The 19407-nt window shown below is 44.3% G+C and overlaps 1 protein-coding gene across 13 annotated transcripts in view; it reads left to right on the top strand.

Moving 5' to 3' along the window:
• The first annotated feature begins 761 nt into the window (after window positions 1-761).
• Window positions 762-19407, top strand: part of nfixa (nuclear factor I/Xa) — a 112427-nt gene continuing 93781 nt past the window's right edge. For 9 of the 13 annotated variants that reach the window (XM_073468408.1, XM_073468368.1, XM_073468417.1 and 6 more), the window contains exons 1-2: window positions 762-1386; window positions 8663-8746. In XM_073468408.1, coding sequence (XP_073324509.1) covers window positions 1384-1386; window positions 8663-8746 — 87 coding nt within the window. In that variant the 5' untranslated portion in view covers window positions 762-1383. Of the gene's footprint in view, window positions 1387-8662; window positions 8747-13331; window positions 13481-19407 lie in introns of those variants that run through there. The other 4 variants (XM_073468425.1, XM_073468393.1, XM_073468344.1 and 1 more) reach the window with 1 other exon arrangement.

The raw sequence follows: 19407 nt of genomic DNA, 5'->3' as shown, positions 1-19407 counted from the left end.
CTTCCCTTAAATGAGTCTAATGACCTTTTTGTGGCGTGGTCTTCGCTTCAGATCAGAAGATAAGAAAAACACTACGGAAACCAGAGCGGGAGCAGCTCGGGTCGTGCCCACAGTGCCACTCTGGAAACCTTCAGTACATGCAGGCGGTAGGTAGGAGCCAGTGCAGCCCTAATCCCCGCCGTCCGTGATTTAGCCCCTGGTCCTCCTAATTCTCCTAAAGCCCCAGCTGCTCCCCTGGCCGCTCCGCTCTCTCCGCGACAGCCTGCACACCGCTCGCTTTATTAATAATTCACCTAATAATTCACCACTTCGACGCTGCCCCCACCACCCCCCTCCACCTTCACTGTAAACAACTGCCCCTAATTCCTCGTCTATTATTTGTGTGTGTGTGTGTAAACAGGTCGCACGCTGGTGAGGCGAGCTATTTAGTGGCTGATATATATATTTTTTTCTGTCGGGAGGGAAGTGTAGGCTGTCTGTCGCGCACGGTGAGCTTCCATTTTACGCATCCAGAGCCACGCTGCAGCCCGGACGGAGCGACTACGTGTCGCCGCGCTGCGCTCTGCTGTGCCGTGCCGTGCTGTGCTGTGCTGTGCAGGCATTCTGCTTTATCGTAGCGAAAAAACGCAAGCTGCTCTTTCATCTCGTCAGCTTTGAGGAGGAGGCGGCGAGGGACCAGGGGTGTCCTCCCGTTTTTTTTTTTTTTTTGTGTGTGTGTGTGTGTGTGTGTGCCTATAACACCGCGTGTGTGCGTGCGCGTCGTTTGTGTGTGTGTTGGACCGAGAGAGAGAGAGAGGAGAGCGAGCGAGCGAGAGAGATACGAGGGTAAAACAGATCGGACGCGCGGCGCAGGAGACAGCCGCTTTTGGACACGTTTTGGAGACAGAAGCCGGCCGACCGCAAAGGCTGCGCACGGAAAAATAACAGAAACAAAACTTACTTTGCATCACCTCTCCCGTCCATTCAACGCGTTAGCGTGTTATTAATATTATTTCGGGGGAGTTTTTTGGCGTCTCCCAATCTGCTGGACAAGTTTCCCGCTGAAGGACGCACCTCGGGACTTTGACGCAGACGTCTCCCTGACTTCTTGCTGCTGGACATGGACGCATCTGAGGCCAAACGGCGGTAAACGGAGGGCTCGGAGCTGCTGTCCTCCTTTCCTCCTATCTCTTGCAGAGTGGACCCACTTTTGAAAGAGCGTGTGTTTTTTTCTATCTGGGCCTAAGGCCGACTTGTTTAAAGGTCCCTTTTTTTGCTTCCGGCAACAGCGAAGAGACCAAGTCTTCCTCCCTCAGCCCTCACTCCCTCTCTCACTTTTTTGGAAGCTGAACTTTTAAAGGAAAATGGGGCATTGAGAGGGTTGGCAGATCTCCCCACGCTATAATGGTACGTGCTGTGTAACTCAATAGTTCCCCTTCAGTTGGGTCTATAGGGGTAAAGTCTATAGGACTGTAAATAAACCAAACATCATGTGTTTAAGTGCATCCCCGCGGAGGGTTTTTTTAATTAAGGTTTCTCGTTTCTTTGTAAAAAGATCTGCACTTTGTTGGACGCGCAGAGTGAGAGTTGGCCGAGGAGTGTGTGAGGCCATAGATGACGATACAACACACCTGTGAGCGCGTGTGTGAGAGCGCGCGCGTGTGTGTGTGTGTGTGAGAGAGAGAGAGAGAGAGGTGTGTGTTCACCTCGTTTGCCTGCCAATTTGAATCATTATAAAGCACCAAAACTCACTTTAATTAACATAAATTAAAAAAAAAAAACATTTACCATGCAGCTCAACCCATAGCCTCACGTGCACCACACGATGTATTTAAACGCAGCTTTTATATTTTAACCTTTAAAACATCTCTCTTTCATCTTTTTTTCCTCAAACCTTCGTCAGAAACATAACGCTGTAATTAAATATGCATCTGGTATTTAACATTTAAAAGAAACAATAAAACGTGTTTCCCAATGTAAGCTGCTTTAGCCTCAGTGGTGGGTTAACAACGTGCAGGCTGGATTGTTTGCAGAGGCGCTTGTAGACACCGATCGACAAACTGGAGGCTGATCTTCCTGCGCTGCTCAGATCAAACAGAATAAAACACACACACGGCCGCACACTGAGGGGATCTGAAAGGCCAGAACACAGTGATAGTATATGATGATGATGATGGTGATGGTGGTGATGATGATGATATTCTGCAAGCACCTTATAGTGTGGAGCATTCTGGCTTCACCGGACTGCACTGTGCGGTTTTTTTGTATCAGAGGCGGCTGCTTTTTTTTTTTTTCCTTTTTTTTCCTCTTTTTTTTTATCAATGGGCACTTCATTTGCGTAGTCGATGACACTTTATAGAGACTACAAGGGGGTGGGGAGGTGAGGTGACACACAGGCCGTCTTTGTGCCCCCAGAACAAGTGCTGAGAGGGCTTATGAAGAGAGCATCGTGGATGGGAGCACCTCCGAGGTGTTTAATGTTGATCAGAACAAAACAAAAGGAGGAATCTCTGATTGGAAATGATGATTTAATGATCTTTAAAAAAAAAAATATCCTGCAGCATTTAGAGATAGAAATCTGATATATGACTCTGTTCTTTTCATTGCTTTTTCTCACTGCATCAGCTGATTACTATCTGTCTTTATCATGCTGCAGCTCAAGGCTTTTGAATTATTATGTCCATAAATTATAATCGTAATGTGCTTAAATTGTGATCTACCACATAATTGATCTTCATTACCCACTCAAGAGTAAAGGTGCCATGATGTGGCTCACTGGGTTGATTTGCTTTTTTGGTTTAAAGATTGAGGGAGGGAAGGTTTTGTCGTAGCGTAGAAATAAAACACTTGGAAGAATTCACATGATCAGAAATCATTTTTTATGAGCAACACAACATTTGCGCCAAGACAGAAGCTCGTTAAAGATGCACTATGTAGTTTTGGGGCTGAAATTTGAATCAGAAGAGAAAGATCTTCATTGGCTGATTTTTCTTTTATACCTAAACAAAGTAAATAATCAAACTTTCTTTATTTACATGACTGAATAAATAAACTGACCTTAAAGGACAACACAATTTCATACTGTTTGACTTTGTTTATATTTGGCGGACCCTGCCACCTTTCTAGCTTCAAACGAGTTCTGTGGACCTTATTTTCCTCCGAGAACAGCTTGTTTATTCAGTTATGGAAAAAATACATATTTCTGAGTTTGTAATATGACCTCATTAATACTGGAAATATTAAAATTATTCTCCAAAACTACAAAGTGCCCCTTTAAACACAGCTGACCAAATAGTTCCACTGAACATATTAATATTATTGCGCAAAACAGGCGTAAAACAGTCCTCTAGGTCAAGGCTTCCTGTGTTCAACATAGAAATGTAATGTAATGGTTTATATACACTTTAATAATGTATTTTTTTAACAAAAAGAAATTGCAATTGTTGTCTCATCCATAAGGACAGAGGAAAATCATTTAAAAATAGAAATCAGAAATCAGAAATTATCAGCAGTTCAGCAAAATATGGGCGATAGTTGACAGAACTTGTAAATGAAAACTCCTGTCATGAGCTTATTTTACAGCTGTTTATCAGTTATATTGAATCTATAGAATGAATCCCTCGTATATGTTTTAGTTTGGCAGAGGTGTTCTGTATATTGTCCTGAAAACATCATCTGAAAGTGTCATCAACAATCAGCTAAAGTGTCTTTATACGGTATTGGAGAGATGAGACTGACATCAGCTAACTTTACAGGAGAAACTTGATTCCTGTCCCCCAGATGAGTGACAAATTGTCAGCTCACTCTGTAACCCCAGAAGGATGTGAAGACATACTTTCCTGTGTTTAAAATATCAGCGTTACGTAACTTTATTATGGGGTGGGGGTCACCTGCCAAAAATGTTTGTTGCCCTCAGTCATACCTGCACAACAACACCACTGTCAGGCCTTGAGCAGTTCAAAATGTCAAATTAAAGGGCTGTGTGTGATTTGTGATATCAGCCTTCCAACTATCTGTCTGTTTGTCTCAAGGTAAAAGAACCATCAGACAATGCTTCATAATTGGCATGGATAAAACAGTCCTCATTTTGTTTTGATAGTAGGCCTATAATTTCACAGTTGGTTGCACGGCGCGGTTGTTGCAGAGAAAACCTGCCAACCACAGAACCTGTCAGTCAAACCAAAGCCAAGACTTTTATTGGTGCCAAGCTGGGAGGTGGGCGTGAACCTTAGCATATTATGAAATACATTTTTTAGAGACATTTCAGTTGAAGTGGGTGAGACATTTTACACAAGCTCAACACGCTGCTTTACTGAGTCATACTCTTGTGTGTGTGTGTGTGTGTGTGTGTGTGTGTGTGTGTGTGTGTGTGTGTGTGTGTGTGTGTGTGTATGTATGTGTGTGTGTGTTGTAAGGTAACTCTACGCTTCCTGGTCTTTGCGGTAAACTCTGCTGTATTAGAACCATAACCACAAGAAAATCTCCCCATGGATCAGTCCTTGTGTGACACAAAGGGCCGATTGTACCAGCCCAAACCTCATTGTTAAATGCACATAGCCGGTGCGGCGAGGCCTTAACTGAGTGTGGTTTGGCCGTTAAAAGAAGCTTGAATGAGGATCCGTGTTGGGAAAAGGGGTGCCAGTGGCGCTGGGTTACCTAGTGTACGGAGGCGGCGTATGGTGCCACAGCAAAATGTTGCAGTTCAGTGTTACAACTGGCATAGTGTTATCTTAAGGCCAGCCTGTCGAGCAAGATTGGTAGTTGACAGGCGAGGTGCCAAGCCAAGCCGATCTTGGGGTGTGTCACAATGTGTGCTCTGTTCAAACTTGTCAAACAGTTTTGGTGAAAGTTTCTTTCTTTGCGCAGGATGGGGACTGCTATCGTTAGGGCTGGCGTAGATTCACAAAAGTTTCACCTCACTCAGCTGATTTGCATATAAGCACATTTGATTTGAACCCCCCTCACACCCCCAACCCACCCCATACACACACATATGATCGAATTTCCAGCGTAAGTCAAATAGTTTTTGCTTGAGTCATCTGGATTTATATTGTACTCCTGCCTCCTGCAGTCAGGCCTCCATAACTGAAACTGTTCACACTGTGTGCCTCATGCCTCCTCCAGAATCCCACCGTTTACTATTGTGTAAAACACAACTGCGCAATTAAGCCTAATGCAATCTTCAGCACTGCGTCTTGGCTGCACTTCTGACCCAACAAAAAACCTTCAGGACCCACAAGTGGAGTGAAATAATTAGCCCCACTCTGCTCAGCCATCCATCTATCCTTCTTTTTTTAATGCAGCCCCTCAGTTTTCTCATCTTCTTTCTTATTCTTCCCCGTTTTTCCCTTCACCTCCCCCCCCGAGATGGCTGTGTGAAAAATCGTATTTTTCCAACATTTCTCCCCGAGGTAGCTTTGGCACGCACTCACACGGCGGCCATTTCTGCCTTTCATACACCCCTCACACACCGTGGAACAGATCGCCGGTGCGGCCCGGCGTCTTTGAAGTGGTTGCCATCTCACGCAGGTTGGCTGGACTCTCTCGTTCTCTCTCCCTACCCCACCCCCCTCCCATTTTCATCCTGTGCCTTAAAGTTGGCAGTGCTATTCTCAGCTACTAAATCCTGATGATAAAAACGTGTTTAAGACACAATGGTGGTGATAATAATTATGGTTTTTAAAAAAGATGGACTGACAGCAGCACTGATTGTGGTTGATGATTGTGCAGCAGCCAGAATAAATGCTTTCTGGAAACAAGGAGAGGGGCTGCACCAGGTGTGTGAGCAAGTTTTTGGTATGTAGGTGGTGAATTAGTGTGTGTGTGTGTGTGTGTGTGTGTGTTTGTGTGTAACCGCAAATTGAGATGCAGAGAGACAGAAAGATAGAGAGGAGGATCATTGATATGTTGCCATTCATGTGCTTTAAAATGGAGCCATCTGAGAACAAATTCCACCATCAGGGCCTTTCATACACAAAGCTCTGTGGAGGTGTGTGTGTGTGTGCGTGTGTGTGTGAGAGCAGGTTTCGGAGATCTCACCTCCAAAGAATTTGGCCATATGGTCGTCAACACATATACCCAGAGAGAGAGAGCGAGGCAGATAGAGAGCGAGCCAAGGAAGGAGTGTGTGAGAAAGAAAGTGAAAGAGAAGTGTCTTCTTTTGTCAGTGCAGGAAAGGCAGTTTGAAACACATCCTATACCCCTACCTTAGATCAGATGGCTCAGACAAAAAAGAAAAAGAAAAACCCTCCATCGCATCCCCTACTCCACATATTTGTGGAGTGGGAAAATCTGTCTCAATTAACACATTTGCATTGGGCGATGATGGACTCCAAATAGGTCACTGACTCAATCTCCCGCCTCCGAATCTTCCCTCTAAAATGTTAATTAAGGAGGGCTTTGAGATTTTTTCGCTCAGGGCTGGCCATATGGGCCGGGCATATGCTCTATATATATAGTACAATATATAATTCATACACTGCTGCAGGAGAGAGTGTTTGGGGGCCTGGAGTTTTTTGGGGGGTTTACTACAAAGGGAGTCAGTATGTTCTGGCCTCCCCAGTGGCAGGTACAGAGCTTAGCCTATTCATTAGCTTCGTGTTATTCACTGTTGCACAATGGGATTGTGGTTCATCAACACCTGTTTCTTTGGCTCACGACATAAAGAGGCCGTTTAAATTCTTCTTTGTCGGTTGGTTAATATAAAATGAGAGCAAATGATCTATTGTTGGAGTGCGGTGTGATTTATATTGTTTCAAAGAGCTCAAGTTAAAGGACGAGTTACACTGAGAATCTCTCTACATATGCACAAAGATATTCGCAAATAGTTAGCATGTTTCCTCACACTCTCCCAGTTGAACCAGTTGTCCCAGTGCCATCCTCCCAGACACCCATTCACCAGCAGAATGAGGCAGCGGCAGCCAATGAAAACAGCTCTTTCCCACCCGCAGCTTTTTGGGTCCGGCTCAACCAATCAGGGGCGGCTTGCTGGTGCACCTGACCCTGTTTCTGGCCGGGGACAGCCAATGGCAGGCGCTCCAGCACACCTGATGCATTGTGGTCCGTTCGCTGGTGGTCGGCAGGCTCGCGCTGGTGCGGACCCCCACACAGGTGCCGTGGATCCAGGCCATTATTCTGAGCGCCGGCCAATCAGATGCATCGTATCATTATTATGTGGCCTGGCACACTTTGAGTGTTTGCGTTTTGTCTTGTGTGTCCGTGTGTATGTGCGTGTGTGAGCATGTAGGCTATGCGTATGTGTGCATCTGAGGAACTCTGCAACCCCATTCCCATAATGCTTTGCAGCCTTATCAGCAGGCCTCTCTCACTCCGTTCCTGGCTTCATCCTCTTCTTGAGACTCAACAATGGGCACTGTGTTGCCCCCTTAAGGAGCTGGAGGCCTCGGCTATAAAAAGAGACTAAAACTAAAAAAAAAAAAAAAAAACATGTTTATGGACTAATAAAGATGATTAGAAATCGCACAATTGCAGAAAAATGGAAGGTTTGCGAGTGCAGATTATCTGTAATAAAAAGCTGAGGGGAGAGACGGGGGAGAGAGGGAGAAAGAGAGTTAGCTGTACAGACCTCTCATTGCGAAGGATATGAATAGCCTTTGTTTTCACCACAACTCAGGGCTGTGTGGTCTGCCAATGTCTGGCTCTTATTATGGGGTTTGTGTCTGTGTGTCTGCGTAAGTGGCATGCACGTGTGCGTTGGTGTGTGCTTGTGTGTGTTTGCGCGCGAGGACGTGGAAAAAACGTACATACATATACGTGCAGGTGATTATATTTTCAAGAGCAGCTGAGACTATGTGCATTTAAACGTTTCCACACAGCAGATACACTGTTTTCTCTCTGCTCCTGTTCAGCTAAATAAATGTGGCATGGGGTCTTGGGCTGGCACAAGCGTGCGTGCACGCTTTTTTATCCGTTAAAGTTGTGAAATGAAATAGGATTTCACAGAACGGCACAGCGGCTGTGGGATTTGGGCTCCCTTCGGCTAAGTAGAGTGGGATAGGTTGATCCAATCAACGGCAGAACTGCAAGGAGAGCCCATTTCACAGCTCCGGGCCCTGCCAGAACCCTGCCTGCCTGCCTGCCTGCCTGCTTGACTTAGAATACAAATGAAGCTCCCTGAATGCACACTTACACACACATGCATGCATGCACACTGGTACTTACAGACAGTCTGGCTGGGGATGTATAGTGCGAGAGTTGTAAGCAGACACTGTGTTTTCTGTGGAGAAATGAAACCAGTAGGGGTTATGAGGCTGTTTCATATAACACAGGTCAGTTTTTAGGATTGTCTCACAAAGGGGAAGCAAGAAAATCCAGGTTTGATCAGGGTGACTTCAGGACACCATCTGTCACAAATGACCATCTGAATTTCAGCTAATTCTCAGAATTTTGTGAAATTGCACAAGTGTTCTTTAACTTCAATATTTCCACTGTAACTGAGCATTTGTTTAAGAGTAATTATTGTCAGCTCCAACATTTTATTTTGGTAAATACTGAGAGAGGTTCAAGCAGCCACTAAATTAGCAAATGCTTAAATTTCTGGACCGAAAAATGGTTGAGAACTGCTTCTTAAAAGTGTTTTTAATATCATGACAAAGTCACCATTCTAATTAATTAATACAATTTTAATAAACTAACCATCTCTTTGTTTTTTTGTTTTTTTCAGGCTACCGACACCTACCTGGTCAACGACGATCCTTCTAGAGGCCCAGGGATGCCTGAATGTTTCCTCGTTTCTGATACATACAGGGTATACACACACCACACACACACACACACACCCACACACACACACACACACACCACAAACACACTACAAACTCTCTATCTTCGTCATGTCGATGTCTCACAGATTTATTTCCTGGACACTTTAACAAGCCCAGTCCATTAAAAATAATCTCTTTTTTCCTTTGTAAAGATTTACCGCAGTTGAGAGGAGGAGCACAAAAGACTCATCAGTGCATGTTGCAGGATCATTTTTACAGGGTCAGACTTCACCATGGGGATGTTAACCACTATATTATCCTCATTCTTCAGATCTTGAATGGGAGGTTCTGTGGGTTAATGTGTCCAGGAAATACACACACCGCGCACACACACACTCACACACATTTTTGAGTGTTGACATTCTGCCTGTTAGCATGCACATCTCCTCATCGTGGATGTCATGAACCCATGTGTCGATTGACGTGTGGCAACAGTGCCTTGCATGAACACTGTATTTCCTTAATGGGTCAACTTTTCTGATGCATGTATTTTTAACTAGGCTTTCTTTACCTGAAGCCAAGCAGTAGTTTGGCTTTGTGGCAGAGTTCGGACACATTTTCCTCACGTGGACGACAAAGCCAGCAGCCAGTTAAAGATATAATACGTAACATTAATGCATTTGTTATATATTTTGTTGAGTTTTATACTTACATTATCCCAAATGTTCCAACAATGTTGGAGAGAAATCTGCAATATTTTATATATATATATATTTTTCATAGCTTTATTTCTAAAGTACAGTCCAAGAGTGACAGGACAGGGGATGAGAGAGGGAGGGGGAGGACGTACAGCAAAGGGCCACAGGTTGGATTTGAACCCTGGGCCGCCACGGCGAGGACACAGCCTCTGTGGTGGTGATGGTGCGTATGAGATGATACGTCAAAGAGAGTGAGGAGGGATGTGGCGAAACATGACGTGAATAAAACTTTCGTACATTTCCTCGTCCGTGAAGTCTCATATAAACATTTTGCCGGTTGTTTAACAATGACAACAATTCCCATGATTCCATGCTACTTCAGGACATTACCAAACTAAGTCATTTTGTCGTTTTGATTGAGAAACCCCTAACAGCAGAAAATACATACTGTACTTTTAAAACAAGAGCATTAAAAAGACCAAAGGTATGAGATTGTTTTTCCTGCTGGACACGTGTTGTGTGTGATCATTTTCATACCTTATGTAAAAACAGCACGTCCTCCTTCAGGCCCCATTCAAAACTCTCGGGCTCCTTGGAGGACTGCTCCTTCGCCTGTGCGCTGTAATCTGACATGTCGAATTTACCGCTTACATTAAAGAAACGATGACTTCAGACTGGAAATATAAATCCATACGTTTTGTTCCTGTTGAATACCACCACGGTAGAGAGGCAGTAATCCAAACCAGTCGAGTTCAACGTATATGCAGCCATTTCACACAGTAAACACATAAAAAGCAGCAGGCGTAACACATTGCTCCGCACACACTCTCAGATTGCAAACAGATCCATATAGTGTCTCTGGGATCCGCACTGTGTATGATATGCTTGTTAGCCATAACGGCCAGTCAGCCATTTCTCTCTGACTGCATATGCCTGTATGCATTTGACTGGCGTGCTCCCTCCCAGAGCACACATAAACAGCTTACTCAAACAATATTTACACTGTACGGTGTAGTAAACGGCACAGTCACACACATTTTCCGTTCGCATATTTCCTGCCTTTTGAAAGGCGGCCTCGACCACCTGTCTCACACATTTAGCATGCTAATGGCAGTATCAGTATGCTACATCACTTTCAATATTTAATGGCCTAGCCACAGGCGATGGTAAACAGCGAGTATATGGGCAGTGCTGTGTGTCAATGGGAGACCACAACATGCTAACTTTAGACACACCATATGGTTTTCTCGTGAGCTTTTTAATGGTGAGCTCAGAAACCCGCCAGGGCCCCGTGTGCACTCGAGGGGCTTTTGTAGGTGATGGTCAGAGAGGACGTGTTTGATCTGAGTTTTGGAAGGAGAACCTGAGCGTCTGTGTTTTGTAACTCCTGTGGTTGCTATAGTTTGTTTGTTGCAGCCAAGCGCCTGTGTTGAATACTGAAATGGTTGTCTCGGGCCAGCCGGAGAGACAAAGACGGCCGGTGAAAGTCAAACAGTGTGTGTGATTAAGACGACAGAAAGAGAGAGAGGCAAAAAGATTATAAGATAGAGAAAGGTCAGTAAAAAGAAGCACGGAGGGATAGAAAAGGGGGTGGACAGAAAGAGAAAGAGGGAAAGCGAGGGAGCACACAAAGGCTCTGGGGTTTGGGCCTGTGCCGTGGCGGGGTGTGGTTTGGAAAGAGGAGAGACTATGGGAAAGGAATTGACTACACCTCAATATGCTTCACTTTCTTCCACTTTTATTTCGTATTTTTCTCCCTTTTCTCAATCTAATTCCTTTTCTAGCTGCTTGTGCCAGCATATCTTTGACCGCAAGACATTTGTGGCCGTGTACGTAGTATGTGTGTGTTGTGTACATACTGTACATTATATGCATGTGTGTCTGTGGTGTGAGTGTCTAAGTATCCAACATAGGCTGAGGTCTCGTAAAGCTGCACAGCTTCATATCCCCCTGAAAAACTTGGCATCCGAGCTCTGGGGTGACTTCAACCCCCGAAACCGCACCCTTACACACACACACACAGAATTGCATTCACACACACTTCCAAACACTCTCACTCACACACATGCACAAGGCAGGGGCTTATGTATAATTGCAGGCACTCTGCCTGCATATATGAGTTTGATTAGGCTGAGGAGCAGGGAGCGGGCGAGGATAAAGCCAAGCCTGATTAGAAACAGAGTGTATCGCTTCCATACAATACAAGTCACAATGAAACCGGTTTAGACCACTCAGTCCAACTTCAGGTATCTTTTGTCTCCAGATACACATTCAGAAGACTAGAATATGACTTGGACTGGGTTAACAAATAAGAATCCGAGGAGTATCACAGCTGAATAATTTACAATCTTACAGACAGTTAACTCACAACTTGCTGTTTGGACTTGTTTAGTTCCTTGAAGAAAATATAATGTGCCGTTGCTTCTACTTTGCCATAAGAAGCTTCCCCTAAACCCCAAACTGTGCCGCTACGGCCGCCCTCAGCCAAGAGTCAGGGCCTCGAATCCAGTCGTGACACCTTGTAAAATGAATTAAACACAAATAACTTTGGTTGCTGATGTTTTTCCGCTGCATCAAACACTTTGTCCACCGCACACTTTTCATTTACAGTAACAAACGCTCGAGTCGAGAATACAGGGGGGGGACCCTCTTCCACTTGAGGCACTTGAATGAGTTTACTGTGTGCTGAAAAGCTGAAAAGCTTTGTGTCACTCTCCAGCTTGACGGGCCGACCAAACACGGCAGCGGCGGCAGCAGAAATCTCAGCTGTAAAATTCAAACCTTTGTTTCTATTCTGGGTCGCACTTGGGGTTTGCTTCTGCATTTTGTGTGACGGCGAAGGATATGAAAGTGGGAAAAGTTAATTGTGGGGAAATCTGACTCCTCTGTCATTTAGATTCAGACTTAAAGGGGCACTATGTAGTTTTAAGAGAAGGAATTCAAACTCAGAAATGTGATATTTACAATATTAATGAGGTAATGATACAAACTCAGAAATATTTATTTTTTTCATAACTGAATAAAAAAGCTGTTCCCAGAACACTCTTGAATCTTGAAAGGTGGCAGGGTCCGCCAAATACAAACAACATAAAACAGAATGAAATTGTGTTGTCCTTCAAGATCAGTTTGTTTATTCAGTTTGTTTGGGCATAAAGATCTTTCTCCTCTGATTAAAATGTCTTCCCCAAAACTACACAGTGCACCCGTAAAGATTCAAGACTTATTTATAACACAAAGTCAAAAATATACTACTTAAAGCACTGGCTGGAAAGAAACTTTAAACACAACAAGGTTCCTTTTAAATATTAAATTGACACCACAAGTGAATTAAAAGTATTTCAGCAATAAAATGTTCGCCTCTGAGTAACAAAGACAAACTATCTATCTATCTATCTATCTATCTATCTATCTATAGATATATAGATATATCTATATCTATATATCTATATATGTGGAAATGTTTGTTGCAGGACAGACAAAGCAAGAACAATCATCCCCTGACAAATTATAAATGCAGCAATGGATGTAAACAGGGCGGCTGCTGCAGCGCTGTGCTGACAGATGGACCCACTGAAGAAATATTACAGATATCCCATATGAATTTTATAAAACAGCACAAAGCACGAGGAGGTGACTGAACTCACCACATGCGCTCTGTGAGCCCCTACAGTATATGTCGGGATACTGTATCGCGTTTTTTTTTTCTTTTTTCTTTTAGCGATTCTCTGACAAAAAATAAATAAATAAAAGAGAAAGTATTTTTCTTTTTTAAAAAAAACAAAACGATGAATTTTTTAAATACAGTTGGGTCTGTGTCGATCTGAAAGAGAAGCGGGGAGGGAGAGAGAGAGGGAGAGTGAGAGAGAAAGAGGGAGGGAGGGAGGGAGGGAGAGCAGTGAAAACTTTCCTCTAAAGTTGGTGCGGAGCTTTCACTGTGAGTGAGGCGGGGTTACAGCCTGGACTGAGCCACAGCGGCTTTGCAATGCGGCACCGCAGCGAACCTCCATCCAACTTTATTATCAACTACTCCAATTTTCATCTCTAGACACAACCATGTACTCCCCTTACTGCTTGACACAGGTATGAACAAATCGCCGTTTTCCACGCTCTTCTTCGTTGCCCTTTTTTCCGGTATGGTGCGCCTCCGGTCTGTTTCTACTGTATGTGGTTACAGTGTTGTGCTGTGTGCCGTGCTGCTGCTGCTGCTGCTGCTTGTCATTTGTTGCGTTTTTAAGGACCGTTTTTCCAGCTCTGCTCTCTTTTCCCCGATAGTGTTTAGCCTCCCTCTCTCTCCCTCGCCCTCTCTCCCCCTCTCTCCCCTTTCTTTTTAATGGCACTCCTCCAACGGGCTTTTCTTGTGCGTCTCATTGCGCATGGTTTGGAGAGAAAATGGCGCTTCTCCCAAATCTATTTTATATAAAACGGAGGTTGGAGAAAGGGGAAGAAGGGCTCGCTGCCCTGACAGTTGGCGACTAATTACAGTCGCCCTGAGGCAATAATCGGCTCTATCGACAAACATAATAAAGCACGGATCGAGTTTTAACACGGCTCGTTGAGTTGCGGGACAGTTTATTTTTTGATATGGAGGAGGAGGGTTTCTGACTTGCGGCTGTTATCGGAGGGCTGCCGGTCCTCTGCCGCGGTCGGCGCTGGCCGGGGGCCTTTAGGGTCACCGTGGACACATTCACAACCATCCGACATTGACTTTATTCCACTTCAGCAGCCTTTGTTTTAAAAACAAAAGTTTCGGGAGGGCGTCCTGAAGGCGACACAAGGAAGGGTGGGCGTGTGTTGTGTGTGCATGGCTGCAGTTTGATTAATCACAAATTACAGCTGACCTTTAAAGAAGCAATATGTTATTTGCCCTTAATTATATGGTTATTAGAGAAAAGATGGAGATTTTAAAGGGATCACTTACTGTGAAAAGGAAATCTCGCTGCATCCTGTGCGTAATTTCAGAGGCCGTCTGGAAGTAATGGCTCAGCTAGAAGTCAAACTGGTGATTACGTGTTAGTTTTTGTTTTAGGTGTCTTAATACAATATTATAAAATGTGTTATATAATTAAGATCTGGACTCTGAATATTCAGCTCGTGTTTTTTAATTAAATGGACAACGCTGGACTCCGTTTTGACCTTTCGGGCCTCAACCTCTGTGCGCACTTCTGTCACTACACAGAAATAAATCGAGATTTATCTTTTTTTTATCAGCTCAAAGTCTGAAATCACCTTGGGGTTTATTATATTTTTGTGAAACTATCCACCAGAAATAATCTTTAATTGATCCGTGGCTGCACAAAGAAATTGCTGGAGCAGGTAATCCTTACGCGGCCTGTTCTGTCTTTCTTTCTTAATTTATATATTATGTGTTTCTTAAACTATATTTTCCACATGTGCTGAATTTGCCTTGTTTCCGTGCGTACAGCGTTTTTATCTGCGAGTGAAGCAAACATCATAAAACAGCTCGCAAACAGCAAAGGTCACGTCTTAAATGACCTTTCTGGTTTTCTCTTGCAGCGCCGCGCTTTTTTGCGCCCTTCCTGACCACATATTTGAAGTGTTTTTTTGTCTTAGATGAAGCTTCTGCTCACAGATGCAGACACTTATGTCTCCAGTCACTGCAGAGTTAACAGAGGAGAGCTGCCGGCGCGCAGAGCTCCAGCTTCAGGCCGCCGCAGGTCCGTTTTTCCCTCCCGCCGCTCGGCTCATACCACATTACACACCGGACTGAGAGTCGTTTCCATGTTTCACTATTTTCCCATCAACCCTCTCTTTAAAGATCAAGCTCAGTGTGGTCTTCACATTTTTTTAGTTTTTTTTAGGGAGGAGGGATTGTGGTTTTGTCTGCGGTCAGGAGCTTCCGTGAGGCAGTCCAAGAAACTTAATTATCAGGCTCATGCACTATAATTCTTACGCATTAATTCGCACTGATAGCTGATTTTGCATTATAAAGTCCCAGCTGTTCAGCTTCAGGCCTGTACTTACATGTGTGAGAGCTGCAGGGAGGTCACGGCCTGCCGCTCTCCTCTCCCAGTCAACGCTGCTGTCATGTTATAACACAGAGAATCCCATTTCAACTAAATCTTTCAGAGATAATATTAGACCTTTATGTCATGTGTGGCGAAGCAGGGAAATTGCAGTCATTCCGTTCCTTAAACAGAACAGCGTGTGTGACTCGGACGAGCTCCGTGGAAAAACCCCGTCTCAGTATTATTTCAGGCCTTCTGCGCAGAGCTCAATATGTTTTCTGTGATTGTTTATAGATGTCTGAAACAAGAGGACAGCACTGCTCAGACTGCAAAATGAAATGTCATCACATCTTTTTTATTTATTTGTTTTTTTACTAGAATCAGAAGCTGCAAAATATGTCTCCTTCATTTCTCCCTCCTTTTTTTTTTATTTCCTCCTGACCTTTTCTGGCGTCTGCTGAGTTTTAAACAGTGAGTGAGACATTTTCTAATCAATAGTCTATTTGATTTGCTTCGTAAAATAAGTCCAACAGCCCTACTGCATATTTAGCACAGATAATTTTCCAAGCCTGGTGGTATGAGGCAGAGGTCCGCATCGAGTTTCCTCTTTCTTTCCATTAATTAAAATTAATTGGCAGCAGATCCTCTCACACGAGCGCCGCATGGACGCGTGCTGCCCATATGCGCGATACATATTGATCTGCTTAGTGCTGCTGTTATTGCGTCTCCCGGTCCTGCTGATGGGTATCAAGCGGAGCTGAGTTTGTTTTGCGTGCTCTCAGATCTCCTTGACAGACTTGTGAGGATATTATTGGTCAGAAATGAACTTGAAGCCCGTCGTGCATGCGTGTATGAGCGACAAGCTATACCTCTCCGCGTCACACCTGTCGTTTAAGCTGGAAGGGCGAACATCCGCCTTTAATTAGCTTTAAATAGCTGTTTTAATGATCTGAAGCGGGATTGTTTGTAGTTTCTTCAAGTGTGTGTGTGTGTGTGTGTTTGGTGTCCACACCCGGCCACACACAGATGAATTATACTAAAGTGCATAATGTACGACTATGACTCCATTAAGACTGTAAATAATTCACAAATCACAGAAAACATGCAAAACCGGTGTAAACAATATACAATGTATTATTAATGCTGATAAAAGCTTTGCTGGAAGGGCCTGGTAGGTGACGGACCCGGGCGGCCAAAAGTGGCGCACGCATGTGCACTTGCCAAACAGCACCGGGAGGTTTTTTGCGGGGCTACGTGGCATTGTTTCACATCCCTGTGACGGAAATGCATTTGCATAAAGTTTTAATGCGGTCTGAAGGTCGTCGTTAATTAAAACTTTTATGTGCTGCGTTCTGAAATCAATTATTTCAGACTCCACTTTAAGTCCCGCTTATCCAAATGAGATGTGGGCTGCTGATATACAGCGCGTCTCACAAACACTGCCAACTTCTGAAGCTTTGCCGCAAACTCTCTCTTTCCCTCTCTTTCTGTCTCTCTGAGATGTTTTAACACTGTGCGGGAGATTGTTTAACTGTTTCCCGCAAAGAAACAAACACACAAAAAAAAGTGTTTTATTGGCTCTTAAGTGCTTCGTGTCCATCTCTTTGCGCTTCTAAAAGTGTGGGTTTTTTTATTATTTTTTTTTTTTTTAGAGTGGGAGATCAAATGAGTCCTTGAAATTCACTCGGCAGTGCAGATTGGCAAAGCACTTGAAAGCATGCAGTGAAAGCCATACATACTGTAGCCATGCCATATAGCCATAGCAACTGATAAAATGAAAAAAAAAATAAAAATATGGAGATTTTGTAGTCAGTGTCTTTGGTGATGGAGATAAAGGAACTTGTCATCTGGACAAAATTATGTGTGTGCATGAAGTGTGTGCGAGCTCACGCGAGCAAGTTTGTATGTTGTCCGAAGTGTCTTCTTTCTTCAGTCTCTTTTTGTCTCAACGTCAGCTTCGTCTGCAGCTCCTCAACTAGACAAGAAAACAAACACATAAAAAACAATTCAGCAATCATACATTTGTAATATGATTTATTGTGTCTACTTGTTTCAGTTAAAACTCTCGTTCAAGGCCTAAAAGTCCACACCAGGCTGTATTTGTGTGTAAAGTACGTGTGTGTGTGTGTGTGTGTGTTTATTACTCCTGTCCCGTTTTGGGCCGATGGCTCTCCTGCGTCAGCCCTCGGTTCTGGTTTCACTGGGACCGGACGGTGACAGCGGCGGTGCTGGTGTAAGCCGAGGTGGGCCTGCATGATCTGGTAACATACCAAGCCTTCGCCGGCGTCACTTTGCACCAAACACACACACACTAATCCTGCTCACACACACACAGAGAGCTAGTTGGTAGGCACAGCACAGGCAGGCGGAGAATAGGTTTGCTGTAGTGGACGGTAGACGGGGTAAGAAGTGGCCTGCCAACTGTGCCAGGACGACAGGCAGGCAGTGGGTTGCAGGCAGAACCCAGGGGTACATTGTGTTCTTTTTACTTATTCATCCTTTCTGCTGGAGGCAGACCAGGTCCACCTTACACTGCTTTGGCCCAGAGTGAGAGCTGGTAGGCAGGGACGGAGGGATGGGACGGAGGAAGGAGTGCAGGGAAGTGGGAGATGGCACAACATGTCCATGTCAGTTAGACAGTGGCTGAATACATTTTGATTACATGGAAAGAAAAGTACTCGAATCTATGTGAGGGACTGTTGGAGTTCATCCTCAGTTCAGATATTTTAAATTACATGCTGCGCATCATGTTCGTCAAGAGTTATATATGTGTGCAAGAACAAAAAATATGTTTAAAAATGTAGCCAGAGAAGAGCCTACTCCTCCACATCCGTGTGTGTGTGTGTGTGTGTGAGTCTGTCTTGGAGGTGTGTTAAATCCAGCACTGCGCTGCTCTGCTCATCCCTTATCTGTGCAGTCTTGCTGACCGCCCATAGAAAATGGATTTATCATGCTCAACTGAGGCAATTGGCACACCAGGGTAATAGGTGGCTGTCCCCTGGATGGATGGGCATGTGTGTGTGTCCGATACGTGTCTGTGTGAATATGTGTAGCCCCCCTCCTCCTGCCTCCTAGTGTGGATTAGGTTTAGGCTGATCTGTGGCCAGTAAGAGCAGGCGGCCCCTATAGCGGTCTTATGTTGGTCTCTGATATAGCTACCAAGCCATACGGCACACACATGTTCGTACGCACATCACACATACACACAGGCGAGCACATCTGAAATCAGACCGAACACTCACGTATGTTACAGACAGATAGACAGACATGTGGTGGAGGAGCAGCAGAGTCACAATCACGTCAGTGTGCTGATGCTGAGAACATCTCTCACTCGGGCTTTTGCCAGCTTTTGTCATGAGAGCAGAACGTGCTCCAAAATCTAGATATACATGCAGTTATCTCACATGAGCGTTTGTTGCTGCGGTGCTCACGACCTGATATGATTTGATTTTTGGCAGTAGTTTTGATGTCACGTTCACAAACGATCTTGATTCTTTTTTTTTTTGGGTTTTTCTTTGGTGCGCACGAGGGAAACCGAGTCGAACCTGATTCAACGTGAGAGCCCAAATTTCACTGCCCTTCCCGACATCCACTCCTCTTTATATAAACGGTTAGAATATTAAATATGGCATGAGTTGCATTCAAGGCAAGGCAACTTTATTGACCTAACGCATTTCACACAGAGCGCAAATTCATAGGAAATGCACTGACCAAGCAGTGAGACACAGTTAAACCTAGATGCAGTAAAACCTAGTCCACACATGCAAAATTAAATTATATTGGTGCGATTTCTTGGTTTGAATCACATCCATATCTTATCCTATCATTAGTGATTATTTTTACAGATAAACCTAGTCCCCTAAAGGAACCAAAAAATGGATATTGAGCCGATCTTTTGAACAGATCCCGGAAAGGAACAGAGCCATACATACTGCGCTGTAATTCCCATCAGTATAGCAGTGGGTGAGAATTAAGTGTGTAACATGAACGGGTGATTGACTGATAACTGCTTATCCTCCCGGTGCAAGACTGCCATTATCT

The sequence above is a fragment of the Pagrus major genome, chromosome 1, assembly GCF_040436345.1.
Source record: "Pagrus major chromosome 1, Pma_NU_1.0".
Classification (NCBI taxonomy): Eukaryota; Metazoa; Chordata; class Actinopteri; order Spariformes; family Sparidae; genus Pagrus; species Pagrus major.
The sequence above is the reverse complement of the archived record's forward strand: the minus strand, read 5'-3'. Positions and strand labels throughout refer to the sequence as shown.